The following is a 17,315-nucleotide window of genomic DNA, read 5'->3' as shown; positions in this document are numbered from 1 at the left end:
GGAAACAGCAGCAGAGCCAATTTTCACAAGCTTAGTAACACAATGTTCTTTTTTAGTTTGGAAATCTTAACATTTTTTCCAGTTTAAATGCTTTTAATTACACGGAACATGACATTTGATTATTATTATATATTTCTTATATGTTTTATCATACAATCAAACGTGAGGGTTAGTGCCAAGCATTTGGACATGGCAGCATCAAACCAAATTATTTATTGTACCCACAATATACTCGAAAGCCAATTTTTCAACAGAGGTGTTAAACACAGCAATTCTCTAATCATATAAGTTCTTATAAGTACTTTCAGTACAATATTAATATTCAGAACTTGGTAAACTGCATATATAAAATAGGGCCTACCAAATCACAGCCTGAAAAAACATCAGACTGTGAAATCTGGGTTCTTTTGTGTGCTTTTTTATCCTTATACCAGGGTAGGCAACCTATGGCATCCATGCCAAAAGCGGCATGGCAAGATGATTTTCTGTGCACTCACACTGCCTGCGTCCTGGCTTACCCTCCAGGGGGCTCTGGAATTTTATTTTAATTTGATGAAGCTTTTCTTAACATTTTAAAACCTTATTTACTTTACATACAACAATAGGTTTTAGTTATATTATTTATAGACTTAGGAGAAAGAGACCTTCTAAAAACGTTAAAATTGTTATTACTGGCACGTGAACCTTAAATTAGAGTGATAAATGAAGCCTTGGCACACCACTTTCTGAAGGCTGCCTTACCTCTGTCCGTTATACTATACAGATTTCCCAGCGGGAGACCAGCCATTCTCAAATTGGGGTCCTGCCCAAAAGGGAGAGTTGGGGGGGTTGAGAATCAACAATGTTATTTTAGGGGGGTTCGCTGGTTTTGACACTGTTACCTTCTTGCACTGCCGTTCCAGAGCTTCAGTGGCCGATGAATTGGCAACTGTTGGCCAGGCGCCCAGCCTCTAAAAAGCAGCGCCCCAGCAGCAGCAGTGCAGAAGTAAGGTGGAAATACCATACCATCGGCCACCCTTTACTTCTGCGACGCCGCCCTTCAAGTTGGGTGACTGGAGAGTGGAGCTGCTAAGGGCCCAGCTTCTGCAAGCATCAGCTCTGCCCTTCAGAGCTGGCACCTCGTCCAGCAGCCAACGCTCTCCAGTTGCCCAATCTCTGAAGCCAGCGGCTGTGAGCAACAGCGTTAGAAGGGTTGCAGTACTCGCTCTCTCTCGCTCGCCCCCCCCACACACACAAATCCTTTTTGGGTCAGGACCCCTACAACTAACAACACTATGAAGGGATTTCAGATTTAAATAGCTGAAATAATTAAATTTACTATTTACAATCCCAATGACCCATGAAAGATTGACCAAAATGGACTTGCTGAATTTGGTAGGACCTACATATAAAAATAATGTGCAGATGAAAGGATATGTTATCTGTTTGGCGAAGTAAAAATTATATTTACTTGCAAATTATATTTCTCTTGACAGGTTTCAGGATCAGTCCATACATACATCACCTTTATCTACACCACATGCTGTAAAGCGGAAGAGCACCAATGACGTGGCAAACTTTACTGGCAAAAGACAAGCACCATCCCATTCCTCCTCTTAAACTTTCAACAACCCTGCCATACAGGAGTAGAGATGGTTATTAACTATTCAAATTGAGAGAGAAGTTGCACATAACAAAAGTCTCAGCAAACAAGGGAAGGAAAAATTATATGAATGAAACTATAACGAAAAGTGGTTTTAATTTATTCACTAGAAAAAATGCAATATATCAACTTAAAGCAACTATATTTTGGTAAGCCCAAAAAACTAACTAAAACATTAGAGTGTGAAATACTAAAAAAAAAAAAAAAAAGTGAAGTTAATCATTTGGACTAAGAGTTATTTACTTCAGTTTTCTTTGATTTGTCAACATATTCAAAAAGAAAACTAAAACTAAGAAAACTAGATATAAAAAGTCTAGAAAAAAGGAACAACAGGTGAGAGAATATAATTTGCGCCCTCTGCAATACTCAATGGAACTGTGAGTCTGAAGAAACAGTTGCATCGATTCATATTACTGATTTCTGCTTATTTCACTGTGATCCTGCCCACAGCATGATGCAGACAAAAGCTTAGTATGTATGGACTGACAAGTCTTCTAAATTCTATTTTATAAAATTACCTACTGTTTGTATGTTCTTAAGAAATTGAATATAGATTTTGTTCAAAGATATTTTGCACAAACACTGAAAATTTGACTGCAACATTAAAATAAAAAAACTAAAGATTAAAATTGTTTACTGTATACCTCCAAATAACCTGGGTAAGACTATTTTTGCACCTATTAAAGGAAAATCAAAACCTTTTTGCTCAACATTATATTCTAAAGCAGGGGTAGGCAACCTCTGGCACGCATCGAACACAGCACGCGAGCTGATTTTCAGTAGCATTCACACTGCCTGGGTCCTGGCCACCAGTTCAGAGGGGTCTGCATTTTAACTTAATTTTAAATGAAGCTTCTTAAACATTTTTAAAAACCTTATTTTTTTTACATGCAACAATAGTTTAGTTATATATTATAGACTTAGAGAAAGAGACCTTCTAAAAACGTTAAAATGTATTACTGGCACACAAAACATTAAAATAGAGTGAATAAATTAAGACTCGGCCACTACTTCTGAAAGGTTGCCAACCCCTGTTCTAAAGAATCTAAACATTCCTACTTTATCCTATAGGAAGTGCAAGTTACAACTAAAATTCAACTTTTTCTTTAAATGAGTATATCTGAGCCAAAGTCTGTGGCTACTATATTATTGAAAAATGACATTACTGACACGTGTTTAGGAGTCGAATACAAGATTAGAAATCAGTTCCCAATCTTTACAAAATACTATCTGAGCAGGGAAAAAATTCTGCTTGATTTGTTTTTGAAAGTTTTCCTACCACAAAGCAGGACGCTGGAATTCTCTTACTGACCTATTCCAGATGTTACCAAACTGTGTATATAACCTTGTTTGAAGTGGTACATTGGAACAGAGTGGTCTGTTCCCTTTAAAGGGAAGTGAGGCCCAAGGCCAGCCAAACCTTGCTCCATTACATAGCCCCTTTAAGGAGAAAGATATTCAGGAGAGCAGCAGACTAACTGAGGCATGGGAGCCAGGTGTCAGACAGCTACCTCCTTAATACCATAAAATCCAGCTATTAGGTGACTTCCATGAAGATTAAGGAGAGGGCAGACAGCTTGGAGAGCAGAACTGCAGGGGAGCACCGAGTCAGGAGAGACAGTCCCTGATAGGGGAACCAGAATCAGATGGGAAGCTGAAGGCTGGGGAAGCCTGCCTGAATCACCACCCAAACCCATGGCATGGCCAAACTGTGGCTTGTAATCAGCATGTGGCTCTTTTACAGTTAAAGTGCAGCTCCTAGAGCCCCCATGTACCCCCTCCCCATTCTGCACCCACAAGATTGGGCAGGAGGGAGTAGGGGTTTCTGCCCCACAGTGGAGTGGTAGGACTAGAGGCTTCTTTCCTGTGGTGGGAATAAGGGCTTTTGCCCTGCAGAGGGTGTCTAAGGGCTTTAGCCCAGCGGGGTGTGTGCATGTGTGTCATTGGGGAAAAAGCCCCACACTCTGGCATGCACCACCCAGTGGGACAGGCTGTGCGTGTCTTGCAGCTCTCCAACTCCTAAAGATTATTGTATGTGACTCAGAGCGTCAGTAAGTTTGGCAATCCCTGCTAGAGAGGACAAGTGTTGGGGCCTAGGACAAAGTGTGTCAGACCAAGGGAAGTTCTGTGGAAAAGGCTGTAACCTAGATACTGGTGGGCTAGGGAAACCTGCTTGAATCCTGACATCATCCAGAGAAGGAGGGCTATGGAATCCCTTAACCAAGAGGAAGGAATTGTGAGTCCAGGAACCAAGGCAAGAGGAAATCTGTGGGAAACTCTCTACAGAAGCCTAAGGCTACAGTGGAATTGGCAGAAATCTCTGGTTCACAGAACTGGATGGGAACCAGGAACAAGGGTGACAGGAGCTGAAGCTGCCTGATTCCCAGGTAAAGCATCCTCCACCACCACCTCTCTGCTCCTCCCTTCTTAGCCCTCCTTGCACAACCCATATACCCACCATCAGAGCCTTCCCTGCACTCTAATCAAAATAACTACTCAGTCTAACCCAACTTCAAAAAATTCTCCCATTCCACATCAGGACAAAAATTAAAGCTTCTGAAGTTTTTCACAAGAACAAACAGAAGAGAGACAAATTCCAGAATAGCCAACAGCCTGGTGTTAAAGGCACTTATCTAAACTGGGCAGAGCAGGGAACTGAACCAGTGTCTCCCACATCCCAGGAGAATGCTCTGACCACTAAGCTATTCAGGGATGGGTGAGAGTCTGGTTTTTACCAGAAATTCCATCTTGAACCCAAGAAACTTTTTTCCAACAGAAGTTTGTCAAAGTAAGTGGGTTCCTGCAAAACTTCAATTTCACCAAACTGGCATCTTCCGACAAAAAATGTTTTGTCAAAAAATTCCTGACCAACTGTCCTCTAACTCTCCCACCCAAACTCCCTCCACAGCTAACCTCCCTTCTCTTCTAATTTTTGTCCCAGGCAGATCTCCACCAGTCAAATTAAAAAGTTTATTTTATTATGAGTTTGTGAATATTCAAGTAAACCTATTAAGGCCAAAAATAAATGTGCATAAAAGGAATAAAATTGCATGTGGTCCTTCAAATATATATATATATATATATTTTTTTTTTTTTTTAAATAAGGAGGTACATCAACCAGTAAAGTTTTGGAACCACTGATCTTAGCAGGTGTGGAAAACCTGTAAGAAATTGCAGGATAATTATTGACTCCATCTTGAATATATGGAATGTGGGAATAAACCTTCGCCAGAGGGGAACAGAGTCCACAACAGACAGATCCTGGTGATAGGAACTTCAGAAGCACCCAGTTCTAAAGAAAAAGCTCAGACTGGAGTTCATAGTGTTATTTTGGAATTACATTTTTGTTAATAAAAGCAGGCTCTCTCTATGAACATGCAGCTTTTCCATGTAGCTGGGTGGTGACTCTACCTGCTTTACACCCCTCCCACTGCAGAAACAATGAGAAAAGGAGAGAAACAGGTTAAGAATTTCAGACAGTATCCTCCCACACTAATACTCAAAAAATGTTTATTTACATTATTACAGCAGTTCCCCGCAAAACTGGAAGACAACTTGCATATAGCTTTGCTAAACAAAATATATATATGAAAAATATAAAATGTTTTATAAACATGGCTAAACACAAATACACATTTTGCTGTAACAAGTGAGATCTGCACTATGCATGCAGTGTTCTTTCCTACTGTAAGAAAATGCAATACCTGCATCATTTACAGACTTTTTAATTATTTTGTAGTCTGAAAACGGATATGTTTTGTTTCTGAAAATAAAGCTGATGTGTTCTTAATGTTTTTTTAATAGCTGTTGCAGAATTGAATCCATTTCCATCTACGGGCTGCAGTATATATTTCAGTGGGAGTTTTGCACATGGAGGAAGTGTAAGGGCAAAAAAAAGTAAGTGATTTCCCTACAGCATGCATCACTACCATTTTTTGAAAGAAAACTTTTTAATGGTATTGCCAAACCAATTCAGCACAATTACAAAGAAATGCAGAAATATGCCACACATTTAAAAACAACATTTGCCCTACCCTCAACCTAAAGTACTTTATTACAGGAAATAACTTGATCCACCGCCGAATAAAAAGCCACAGCAGGGACGTATCACACTGATGACTTTTGTTCATTTAGTTTTATCAGTTTCATTTAGTCAAATTTGTCTTTTCAAAACCCAGTTTTACATTAAAAGCTATTAAGGTGTCAAACAAGCAACTTATTGGTATCTTTTCAGTTAGCTAAAAGAGTGTCATAAGGAGAAAATTTGTTCATCTTAGCCTCTAAGGATTGAACAAGAAGCAATGGGCTTAAACTGCAGCAAGGGAGGTTTAGGTTGGACGTTAGGAAAAAGTTCCTAACTGTCAGGGTGGTTAAACACTGAAATGAACTGCCTAGGGAGGTTGTGGAATCTCCATCTCTGGAGATATTTAAGAGTAGGTTAGATAAATGTCTATCTCGGATGGTCTAGACAGTATTTGGTCCTGCCATGAGGGCAGGGGACTGGACTCTATAACCTCTCAAGGTCCCTTCCAGCCCTACAATCTATGAATCTATTACATGCATTCGTACATATACAGGATTACAATGAGGAGAAAATTTCTAAGCGAAACAGTTAAATAAAATTTTTATAAAGCAGTTTGTTTAATTTACAGCCATCTATGCCAAGGAACAGAGACTATATTCATGGACTACTGGGATGAGTCGGGGTCTAAAAAGCACACTAAGTTGACCAAATTATTATAGAAACTAATTGGCATTTATTGATAGTAGAAGGCTCGCTGTCAGACACTGGTTTGAACAGACATTCAGTTGACCTTGTTTACTCAATGTATTTATGTGGCACAAGAAACAATTTCTTCAAAAGATAACAAAAGGTTAAGAGAAGAAAAGAATATTAGTTTTATCACAAGTGCCCAGTCCTGCATTCGAAATTCTCAAAGTTAGCACAGCCTTTAGATGTACAAGGAAATCAGAATGATTGAAGTCGAGTTCTATTCCTGTTTTTGTTTTGTTTTTTTTAAAATAAGGGCCAGGGTGTGTAACTGACCAACCCTGGTTTTCATATTTAGGGGCACTCAACTGACCCTTTGCTCCTCTATCTCATCACAAGTAGAACTAATGCACATTATTGGTGTTTATTTGTACATCAGCATGAGACAGGGCCAGCCACAACAGCAGCACCTTCAAGCGAGAAAAGAAATAGGGAAACAAGTTCTTTCCCTACTCTCAGTTTTGGATTGGAGTTGGAAGGAAAAAATCCTTAAAAAACACTCACCACCATTTGTTTGTGGGGGAGGGGAGGGGGGAAGAGGAAAGGAATGCACTGTAAGTTCTTTTTCTCTGTTCTGCTCCCAGCTCTTTTAGGGCTTCTGCATTTTGAATCTACTAGAGACTCTTCTATTCAAGCAACCTCCGCTGTGGCAGACTCCTTATTCTGAAGCCTATGGAACATAGGTAGAAGCTCCAGTGTTCAGGTAAGAAAACAAATGGGAAGTCAACTAAACAGCTACAATTAATTTTTTAAAAGACCAAGGGGTAAAATTCTTAGAAGAGTAAATGACGTAGGAGCCGAAATCTCATTGACTTTCTATGACACTTCAGTTAAACGCCTGTCAATTTGAAAATGGAACTTGGGGTAAAATTTTCAAAAACACGGAAGTCTATACCATGACCTCCTCTTTTAAAGATCAGTACATAGATCTTAAGTGTGATGGCACTGTTCAGTCCTTGTAACTAGTGTTTTATCAGGTTACAATACCCTATTTGATCTTATTATATATACACACTTTATGTTGCTGCTGCAGAACTATATCTCTGAGAACACACTTCCTGCATTTTCTGCCTATTTTTGGTAGACCTGCCCAGAAAGCTCAATATTTTTGTTAGTACTGGTTCAGAATGATGATCTCCATGTCTCGCACCCAAATGAGGAAAGTGAATTAAAAGAACAGATTCTAGGCACTGAAACGAACATTTGGGGAAATGATTTTGATACACATGCACACAATATTCACTTTGGCATCCAACAAAGAGGTTTTAAATATTATGCAATTTGAATAGCTTTACTAAGCATAACTTTTGAAGTTATTTGTGTTCGAGAGTAAGAAATATCACATTAAAAAGCAAATATTTATGTGGCTAGTAAATAAAATGCTGTATTTGTTATCCACAGTAGACAAGTTCCCCTTCTAGCAAGGAACAGTATTTATGCAAAGTGAGAGTTATCTGAAGAGATTAAGTAGGAAAAAGATAATTTCAAAATTAAATAAGAACAAAATTCAACAACTGAAAATTGTATAGAATTTATATAGCGATCTTTGAGCTATAAAGGCAGAATTCTGTTAGCGTCAACCTTTAAACATTAAGAAAACATATTCCTAAAAAAGGGGATTTAAGGGTAACTCCTGCTGCATTACAGGTAACACTAATTACCAAAGAAAATCCTTAGACAACCCTCGGAAAAGGTCGTCCATTAAGCCAGAGAGCAAGCAGATTCCTAATTTTGTAAATTCAATATTATTTCTTTGAGAAAGCAGGCCAAATCAACCTTTCAAAGACTTAAAACAGCTTAAATTAGAAAATTTTATTGTTTGGCTTATATTTTTGTCAGTTAAAAATAAAACTGAGAAACACTGACTAGTAACTGAATCAAATGCAATTACGAGAGTATATTAAAAAATTATAATCAAACTCTTTTCAAAGTGCTCTTTTCAAAATTAGTCAAACATACTGAAAATCAAAGTTTAATAGAGTTAAAAAATAACTGAAGATATGGAAAGTAACCTTAATGTATGAAGATAGCCTGATATAAGATTCTTGAATGAAGGGTTCCAAATCTGGTAATTATTACACTTACCATTTAGGTCCTTCTTTAAAACTGAACAGTGAAAAGGATAGGATATAAGTGAAGGAAGCTTATATTTTCAAAGCTTTTAAGAAACAAAAACAAGTATTAGAAACAATTACTAATTTCTTTCCATATACGAAAGTGATATTAGAGTGTATGATTTCTAAGGATTAAAGAAACATGCCATAATTAGAGCTTGCTGGCAAAGATTGGATACAGTGAAAACCATCCATGAATATATTCATATATTATAGAAATTACTGTTTCAGCCACAAAAATCAAAGTTTGAGGCTTCAAATACAGAACTAAACATTCTCAATATTGATAAAATGGCAGTCTAATGCTAAGACAAATTAGCAGATCAACTCTGCTTACAATCAACAAGTCTGAGCTAGAAACTGATCACTAAAAGGGAATATGATCATAGAAAAAATCATATTCATTAATCTGATGACAGAAATTCATTAGATACACCACTTCTCAATATCCTGAAATTAGTTGTTCATCTTTCTGATTTACTCCAAAACCAGATGCTTTTAATAAAGACGCTCTCGTTCACACTTCAAAATTACTGTTATAGTTATCTATAGATGTGCTGTAATGTACATATATGAAATTGGTTTCATCTGCTTCATTCAAAAGTAAAAGTTATGTAAGTATAACATGGATTCCTTCCATTAGAAACTACTGTTAGAGGAAAAGTTCCATAATCATGTAAATTACTGTCTTAATTTTTGCACACCTTTAAAAATGCTATTGGAATGAAAGCCAACTTATCATTATAATACTAGAATCATTAAACCTGACCTGAAAACCATGAGATAGTTAACTAGTAGTATTTGGAATCTGCCATTTCAAGTTCACATGACATATTCCAATTTAAAATAAATAAATTTATGTGCAACCATTTTTAGTGTAACTCATACCAGTTTTAGAAGACTCATACTTGTATGACTATTACAAAATATACATACAATTTCCTGTAGCAGCACTGTTTCAGGTGATCACAAATTACTCAGAGTGGAACTCAATGGAACATTTACACAAGTTTCTCCAAAAAGAGTTTACAGTAAGTACACCATGACTTTGCTCCGCAAAAAAGGCATCCTGACCATTTCAATGTGTGAAGCAGCATAAATTATTAACAGAAATTAAAATACTTTCCACTTAAACCATCCCTCTTCCCTTCTCATGATATATTTTTGTGTTTGTTCAGGACATCAGGTTTAACAGAGGGTCAAATTTCAGTGAAATGACAGGATCTGACATTCACATTCATACAGCCTTAAAGATGATAGGTAAAACACATGCTGTATGTAAAAGATTATATGCTATAAATCTTTAGACACTAGTGTGAACTAGAGTGTAAAATTTGGCATTTCAAGTACAGTCTAAGATCATAAAATACTTAATCCCTATATTTAAATATAATTATGTAAGTTTTATAATACATAAATCTTATATAACCCTACATTAAAAACTACACACAAAGGGGCAATAGCAATATTTTAACCTTCCAGATTTCTGAAATCTCCTCTTCTTCTATCGTTTCCCTCACCAAAAGAAAAAAAAAAAGCATAATGCTTACTCATTTTCTTTTTCACAATGCAAGCACATACAGAAATGAAGGCAAAAATCTGAAATATCTTCTGCAGCAAGCTTTTTAGAGAGTCATCATCAAATATAGATCTGGCCAAAACCTCTAAAAGCACTTGTCAATGCCACACAGAAAACTATAACCCACGCCTTTTTTTGCTCCGTTCCTACCATCACCACCCTGGGGAAAAAAGTGAAAAAACGGGGTTCCGTTTGGAATAGCAAACATGGTTTTGTATAGTTTTGCTAAAGAACCTCCTAGGATGTCTCAGAACATGCATGTTAGGTTCTCTTCAACCTTAATAGCTAGTGTGATGGTGCTGAATATTTAACAATGATATAATTTCTCAAATTTTAAATCAATTAGCAACATGCTAAAAACAACCCAAAGCTAAGGCCTTGTCTATACATAAATTGTACTGCTTTAAATATACTGGATATTTAAAGTGGCACAAGCTCCAAAATGCAGATACAGATATATCAGCATAAAGATGATTTATATGTGCATACCTTATTCCCCTTCCCAAAAGCTATAACTTAACATTACAACTGTGTCCACACTAGGTGTTGTGCTGATTTAACTATTTCTGCAGAAAAAAGTCACCCCTCACCCAACTGAAAGATCGGTACAGTAACTGTCCATAGACCAGACTTAAAATTCTAAAACTCTCCCTCTCTCATGATGTCATCATTTCACTAGCGCTCCAGATATCAGTATCTTCCAAATGTGATGGAGTATACAAACTCCATACTGGGCCAGAAGGGGTAAAAAGACAGGACTGGGCCCAGATTTCCACGCCCCTCCAGAGCATGCTCCAACTAGAGAAAGGATTGAAAAGGGAACACAGCTCAGGAGGGAGGCAGACAAACCTACTCTGAAAGCTCCTGACAAAGGAGCTGGAGAAGACTCCCAGAGGGAATAAGACTGTGTGCAGAGGCTTGCTAGGGATGACAGTTCGGTTGCCTTTTCTTTTCACTTTATATTAGACGGAGGGGGGCGCAGAAGGTAGGAAGTGACCAACAAAAGGTAACTTGGAGGGCACCTTTGTGGGCTACATGCTATTGACTCTCCTAGGGCCCCTCGGTTGGAGCCCAGTGGAGTGGGTAGGTCCAGGCCCCCTACTATTGCCTCTAATACAAGAGGAATCCAAGCCATGTGCTCACCTCACTGCACCTCTAATTAAAAGAGAGCCTGAACTTTAAGACCTACCCACTGAGTTGTGACACCAGAGCGCTAACCACTAGGCCACCTAACCCAGTTCATGAAAAGGGATATGCGCCCATTTTTTATTGCAGGTTATCTTTAGCCCTAATTTAGAAAAAAGAGTCTCCTTTTTCTACCCACAGTGACAGAATCAAGATGGGCTGTAATCTTAGGATTTGTCTACAGACAAACTTTTACCAATTTAGTTAAACCATGCAACCCACCGTGTAAACACTCTTATTTCTGTTTAAAAGTGGCTTATTTTCCTTAACAGACTTAATCTAAACCAAAATAAACCACTCAAACTAAAATAAGAGAGTGTTACACAGGGGTTTGCACCACTTTAAACTTAAATGATTTAAAATTAATGCCTTTAATAAAACCAGTGCAACTCTCGATGTAGACATGGCCTTTGCTATTATTATATGTATTTCTATTCACAAGGGAAACACTGTCATCTGACCTTGGAAAATAGTGGTAGTGTGTTTAGATTGTGGGATTATACAGGAGAATACTTCCTGAATGTACAAAATATATGAATATCTAAAAATCTTCACTTAGTTAAAATTCTGAATAACTGACTTGGAGGAATAAGAGCACTGTCAATACGTACCCTAGGCAAAATCATGGGGGTTAAAATGAAACCAGACTATTGATCACTGTGGTGTCTCTGTGAAATAAGAGCATTCACAGGAAAGTAGTACAAGTAGCCAGGACAGGAAGACATTTCAATCTGGTCGTTCTTGAAAATACAGAAAAAGAACCAAAGCTTCTTCTGCACTTCAGATTCTAATATAACAGAATTCTACTTACATTGTCCAAGAAATTTGGCTTAAATCCTCCTTCCTGCTGTCGTCTCAGTTCTTCCTGTTCTCTCTGCCGTAGCATCTCTTCTTCACGACGTCGATGTTCTTCTTCATGTCTAAAATTATTCATAAACTTGTGTAAATTATGTTCATGACCTCTTCATACATGTGTTTCAATAGACTCTTAGGGCTAAACTGAATGAATTTCAAGTTAATTAAAAAAACTTCTTATAGCTTAAATCATTATATAGCATCATAACACTTTAACTACTAGTCCTCCACTCCACCTTTTGGGCTTTGACATTTCACTGAAGTATTTTGGCACACACCTGGTATATATCTAACAGCATTATAGGTGTGTTCTCAGCTATCCATGGTTATGACAGTTTAAGCCTGGGTAACTGAGTTTTATTTTTATTTTAAACAACGTTAAAAACTACAATTTATCAATAACTCCTGCAAGTTGTTTTTTGCATTCTGGTACATATTTCACTGCAGTAAATTATTTTGAAATGCAAAAATAAGGAATAGGAGCATCAGAAAAGAGTTTTCCCAAAGGCATTGGTGAACTCAATTCAAGTCACTAAGCCCGTTCACCAATTTTATTGAATCTCAGTACATTAACAAAATATCATTCACGTTTGTAAAAATAGTTCTTAAAAGAAACTGGCACAAGGAATGTAGAAAACAAATTAATATAATCCTATGCTATTTAGACTGAACACAGCTGATCATAAGAAATAATAAACCCACAGAATTATTAAAAACATGCCACCATTATACCATAGAGGGTGTAAGCCCTCTATTTCATATTCTGTTTATTTTTAAGTACATCTGGATTGAAACATCATATATTTATAGTCTTTTGCACATGCAGAAGAGCATTATTCATGCATTCTTTTAAAAAAAAACCTGCTTGCACTAGATTTCATAATCAGTCCCTATAAACTAGAATACCTACATTCATTCACTAGACCTAAAATATCAGTTACATATTTAGAATGTCTAGTACAATGCCGGATCAATACCAAATAAGACAAAATACCTCAATTGTATTTGCTTGCGTTTCTGTAGCTCTTGATTTCTAAGTTCTTCCAAACGTCTCAGTTCTTCCTGGCGCCTCATGAGATCTGCAAAAAGTTAGATATTATATAAGACCCTTAATTATTCTATTAACTTCAGTGGTTACAAGTGTTCCATTGTCAACAGTGAAATGCACACAGCAAAATGTTCACTATCCATGGTGGATAAAAATCAATGATTTTTAAAAAAGAATACAAATCAGATTTTTTTTTAAAATCAGATTTTTTTGATAAAATACTTTGAGGAAAAACCTATCTAAAGATAGTTTTAGTTAAGATAATATCTTTGAGCTATAATGTATCATGGAATAGGGATTATAAATTCTAATTCTATAGTACAAGACAATATATTCATGTAACGTTTAAGAAGTTTTGTAAATGAGTTCCAATAGTTCATGGATTAGGGACTCAATCTTATGGAGTTCCAAGGGTTTCTGTATAGATTATTCAGGTTAATCTTTCTATCTACCCAATGGGACTCAGTGCTCAGACTAAAAGATACCTTCAGAGATGCTTAGTTTTGCAGTTCTCAAACCGTGCATTTGTGTGTCCAGAGATAACATGCTTGTTATAAAAAATGTTTTAAAATAAATAAATAATACATAGAGGTGAGAAATAACAGAGCTCAACCCTATTCTCTCTCTGTAAATTTGAGTACACAGAGTCAATCCCTCTCCTCTCTCTAAAAGTGCAAAGTTTCAAAAAGTTCAATGAATAGAAGATTGTTGGGGGTGGAATAGATCTGGACAAGCAGAAGTCTGGAGATATGTGTGACAAGGGAGGGACAGGCAGTAGAAACAAAAGTGAAACGGGTTGAGCAGCATATTCCAGAAGTCCTGAGGTCTTTCTGAGGTTAGCCTTCACTGATTTGAGATCTACCATACCATTCTCTCACTATAATGGCAGCAGGCCATAAGAGAGACCCAGTTGGGAATAAAAAACATTCAAGAAATATGTTTGTTGATGATGTTTTAAAGAAAGTCACACCAGTAAACTGGTAGAAGTCACTTAAGCACTTGGATTCAGAGACTGTTGAAGTGATAATCTCACTTTTAACAGCAGCAGCTTCTTCTGCCAGTGTAGAAAGAATATTTTCTTCCTTTGGACTAATTCATTTCAAATTGAGAAATCATTTGGGACCTGAAAAAGCAAGAAAGCTTGTTTTTCTTTTTCCAGGTTATGAACAAACAGGAAAATGAAGGTGAAGACGACTGAGTTAGCTGCAGAAGCCAATATTTTAAGTTTCTCATGTTGACCTGGCTGACACAGTAAATATTAATAAATAAATAAATTAAATTAAATTGTACTATTTTAGTTAAAAGCAATTTTAACAAAAACAAACCTGATTTTAAAAAACGAATGTTTAACTAAATTCAAAAATTCATGCTTGTTTTGTTAAAATATCACATTTGCTGCTGAAGAAAAAAAATCTAGAATACATAACGTTGTTTTAGTTAAATAAAACAATTTAAATGCCTGTCTAAAGAGGTTCTCCTTCTAATTCAGCATGTCAAGAAAATCCTCCAAATATTAATGTTGGATTGGAGAAAGTTCACCTCCAATGACTTCCTAAATATCTGCTTCTATTACCTTTGGGAAATGAAATAACCAAACAATCATTCATTTTCTGATATAGCTGTAAAACTAATCTGAAAAGTTTTCAAAATAAATCTCTTCAAAAATGTATACCTTCTAAAAATGAAACCTACATCTACCTCTGAACTGTAAAGAATATGTATTGAAGTTATAAAAAACAACAAGAATGCACTTTTATGTAGAGATTCATGATTAAATCAAGTCTTCCTGACTAGTGATTTAAATTATTTAAATCAACTTGATTTAAATCAAATCCACCCTATCAGAACCATTACAATGATTTAAAACCTGAGGTTTTATCTCCCTCACAGTACTCTTTTAGTTCATCATCATGTTCCCCATTAACTATAACTCTGGATACTCTTGTTCATATAAATATGCAGTCCTTTCCTAATACAAAGAAGTTCTTGGACTCAACATCATCCTGTGGCAATGAATTCCACAGTCTAATTACACAGTGTAAAAAATCATTCCCTTTTATTGGTTTTGAATTTGCAACTTTCAATTTCACTCAGTGTCCCCTTCCTTGCCGCCTTCTTGTGCTATGAAAGAATATAAGCTCTCAATCTACCTTATCTATATCATTAATTAGAGGAAATATTTTGAAAGTGTATACATTAAACAATCTGCCTTTTCAATACCTCTTCATGTTGAGTTTTTCCATGCCCCCAAATCATTCTCAATGGACTTCTCAAAACTCATTTTAATTCTGCCACATTCATTTGAAATGAGGTGCAGTATTTCAGATGAGGCCTCACCATGAATTTATATAATGACTTATTTTTCTCGTATTTCCTATTTCTTTTCTGTTTGCTTTTTGACTACAGCTGTACACTAAGCAGAGGTCTTCACTGAGGTGCCAACATGATGCCCAGATCCCCTTCCCAAGTCAATACAGTTAATTTAGAACACTGTAAAGTGTGAGTAGTTAAAATTTTCCTCCCAGCGTGCACTACTTAGCACTTAATAACTTTGAATTTCTTCTGCCATCTTGTTGTCTATTTACCTAGCTTGGTTAAATCCTCATGACGTTCGTCAAAGTCTTCTCTGGACATGAATAACCTAAATAACTTGCAATCTGCACGTTACCTCGCTGCTCACCACTCTTCCCAGATTGTTAATATATTTAATATCAGACTTAACACAGCTCCTTCAAACTCTTGGACATATACCATATGAGAACTGTTGCCTAAGCATGGAAGGTGGAAGCTGAAACCACAAAACAGGTAGCTTGTTAGAACTCTCAGGAAAGTGCAATAGATAATTTTTTTTATTTTATTTTTTTTTTTAAAGAGAGGTGCTTAATGAACTTCTTAAAAAACATCCTCACCAAGGATTATCAGCAATCCAAAATTGAGCAAGAATCTGGAAAGACTGAGGTTCAAGTGAATATTCTTACTCCAGTCTGAAAATGAAGGTCCAATAAACTGGAAAGTGGTGATAACATCAGACCTAGGACATCTGAAGACAAAGCTACCAAAACCCATTTTGGGCTTGGCTCAGTCTCAGCTGATCTTCCAAACCAGTACAATCAGATAGATTGTGTAGAAGAATTCCCAATTCCAGATCAAGAAAAAAGAACTTCAGAAAAAACCACTGGGGCTTGTTTGACGCAGAAGCAGAACGGGAGATAATGGACATTAACCTTAGTAGTGAGGTGTGACAAACAGGGTCCATCCACCCCATCAGAAGAATGGGGGATCTGAACCCCAAAGAATAAGTAATCAAATTAAGAGCATCAAGTAAGGTCTTTTATGAAAGCTAGTGCCATGCTGGTCATGAATATTGTGTGATTTATGTATAGGTATTTGTACAAAGAGTTATATATATATATATATGTGTGTGTGTGTGTGTGTATATGTGTGTTGGAAATACGTTCTTAAGATAAAATATCTTAGAAACATATTTCCTAAGATATTTTACCTTAAGAACATATCATATAAGAACTGGATGATCTTGAAAACTGGAGTAACAGAAATGGGATGGAATTTAATATTGCAAAGTGCAAGGTCATACACTTAGAGACTAACAACAAGTTTTTTGGGGTTTTTTTTGCTATAAACTGAGGACTTATCAAGTGGAAGCGACAAGAAGGAGAAAGACCTGAGTGTATTGGTTGATCACAGGATGACTATGGGTAGGTCTACGCTACGGGATTATTCCGATTTTACATAAACCGGTTTTATAAAACAGACTGTATAAAGTCAAGTGCATGCAGCCACACTAAGCACATTAATTCGGCGGTGTGAGTCCACAGTCCGAGGCTAGCATCGATTTCCAGAGCATTGCACTGTGGGTAGCTATTCCAAAGCTATCCCATAGTTCCCGCAGTCTCCCCCGCCCCTTAGAATTCTGGGTTGAGAGCCCAGTGGCTGATGGAGGGAAAAATCATTCTCGCGGGTGGTTCTGGGTAAATGTCGTCAGTCATTCCTTCCTCTGGGAAAGCAACAGCAGACAATCATTTCACGCCCTTTTTCCCTGGATTGCCCTGGTAGACGCCATAGCACGGCAACCATGGAGCCCGTTCAGCTTTTTTTTTTTT

At 36.9% G+C, this 17,315-nt stretch overlaps 1 protein-coding gene across 8 annotated transcripts in view; it reads right to left on the bottom strand.

Annotated features, from left to right (window-relative positions):
* PSPC1 (paraspeckle component 1) overlaps positions 1–17,315 on the bottom strand; it is a 121,788-nt gene that overhangs the window by 85,926 nt on the left and 18,547 nt on the right. For 5 of the 8 annotated variants that reach the window (XR_012655048.1, XR_012655049.1, XM_032787195.2 and 2 more), the window contains exons 5-6: positions 13,141–13,225; positions 12,103–12,211 (exon numbers count right to left, since the gene is read on the bottom strand). Coding sequence is in view for 6 of the 8 variants with exons in the window: in XM_032787195.2 (XP_032643086.1) it covers positions 12,103–12,211; positions 13,141–13,225 (194 nt within the window). In the remaining 2 variants the exon portion in view is untranslated. Of the gene's footprint in view, positions 1–4,792; positions 5,073–8,550; positions 8,572–10,735; positions 10,905–12,102; positions 12,212–13,140; positions 13,226–17,315 lie in introns of those variants that run through there. The other 3 variants (XM_032787199.2, XM_075061686.1, XM_032787197.2) reach the window with 3 other exon arrangements.

Source organism: Chelonoidis abingdonii, chromosome 1 (assembly GCF_003597395.2).
Source record: "Chelonoidis abingdonii isolate Lonesome George chromosome 1, CheloAbing_2.0, whole genome shotgun sequence".
Lineage (NCBI taxonomy): Eukaryota > Metazoa > Chordata > Testudines > Testudinidae > Chelonoidis > Chelonoidis abingdonii.
Note: the sequence above shows the minus strand (reverse complement) of the source record. Positions and strands in the feature narration are given on the sequence as shown.